Source organism: Triticum dicoccoides, chromosome 1A (assembly GCF_002162155.2).
Source record: "Triticum dicoccoides isolate Atlit2015 ecotype Zavitan chromosome 1A, WEW_v2.0, whole genome shotgun sequence".
In the NCBI taxonomy this organism is placed as follows: Eukaryota; Viridiplantae; Streptophyta; class Magnoliopsida; order Poales; family Poaceae; genus Triticum; species Triticum dicoccoides.
This window is the reverse complement of record NC_041380.1, coordinates 203,584,972-203,585,793: the sequence shown is the minus strand read 5'-3', so window position 1 is coordinate 203,585,793 and position 822 is coordinate 203,584,972. Positions and strand designations below refer to the sequence as shown.

Below are 822 nucleotides of genomic sequence, written 5' to 3'. Positions count from 1 at the left end.
TTCTCTTCTGATAATGATTGTCCATTCCATTTGCATATGCCAGACTCTCCGGTACAAGGTGGATGCAGTGCCTCCGGTCACCGAGACAGAGTAGCCGTGCAGATGCAGCCGAAGCCCTTATACCATGTTGTAACCTTATTCTTTTGCCGACTGTGTTGCAGCAATTCTAATCTCGAGTTTCAACTACACGTGGTAGCCCACTGGTGTATGAGCGCAGAATATGTATCTTTCTGTGCAAATATGTTTACGATGACTTGCTGATGCATGAATGCATCTGTACTAGAAGTATTACTTTTTTTTATGTGTTTATAATTTCAGAATTATGGATGTGCCTATTTTCCTGATTGTCCGATTTATCAGAATATCTGTTGGACCTTGCATTTGAATCTAAGAGTCGTCTTCATTTACTCCCTAGTCAGTAGCAACGGCAGAGAATGTTCAACGAAGTGCTAGCATGTTTTTCTTTTGGAAGTCTGGCATTTTATTGATTAAGCAATAAAGTCATACAAAGTCTCCCAAGATACAATCTGGAACAGAATGGAAAACACACAACAAACTAGAGTTCTTAACATGGGCCACTACATTACAATGCCGGTGAACATGCTTGAAAGATGTAGAAGTAAAAGTATGCCTTCTTGTTTGATATATATCACCACGGAGTCCATATTAGATCGATCCCGTGTGTTGGAGTTAATTCGTTGCATCAAAGAGAGACAATCTGAGGCAAATATCACAGAATATCACATGTGTGAATCCTTTGTCGCTCGATGTAGTGCAAGCGCTTCTGCCGTTTCCGGATCGAAGTATCCAGTGATGGACTCG

At 41.0% G+C, this 822-nt stretch overlaps 1 protein-coding gene across 2 annotated transcripts in view; it reads left to right on the top strand.

Moving 5' to 3' along the window:
- Positions 1 to 386, top strand: part of LOC119266740 — a 17,906-nt gene extending 17,520 nt beyond the window's left edge. For both annotated transcript variants that reach the window (XM_037548042.1, XM_037548026.1), the window contains one exon: positions 44 to 386. In XM_037548042.1, the coding sequence (XP_037403939.1) occupies positions 44 to 94 (51 nt within the window). In that variant the 3' untranslated portion in view covers positions 95 to 386. The remainder of the gene's footprint in view (positions 1 to 43) is intronic.
- Positions 387 to 822: the final 436 nt, after the last annotated feature.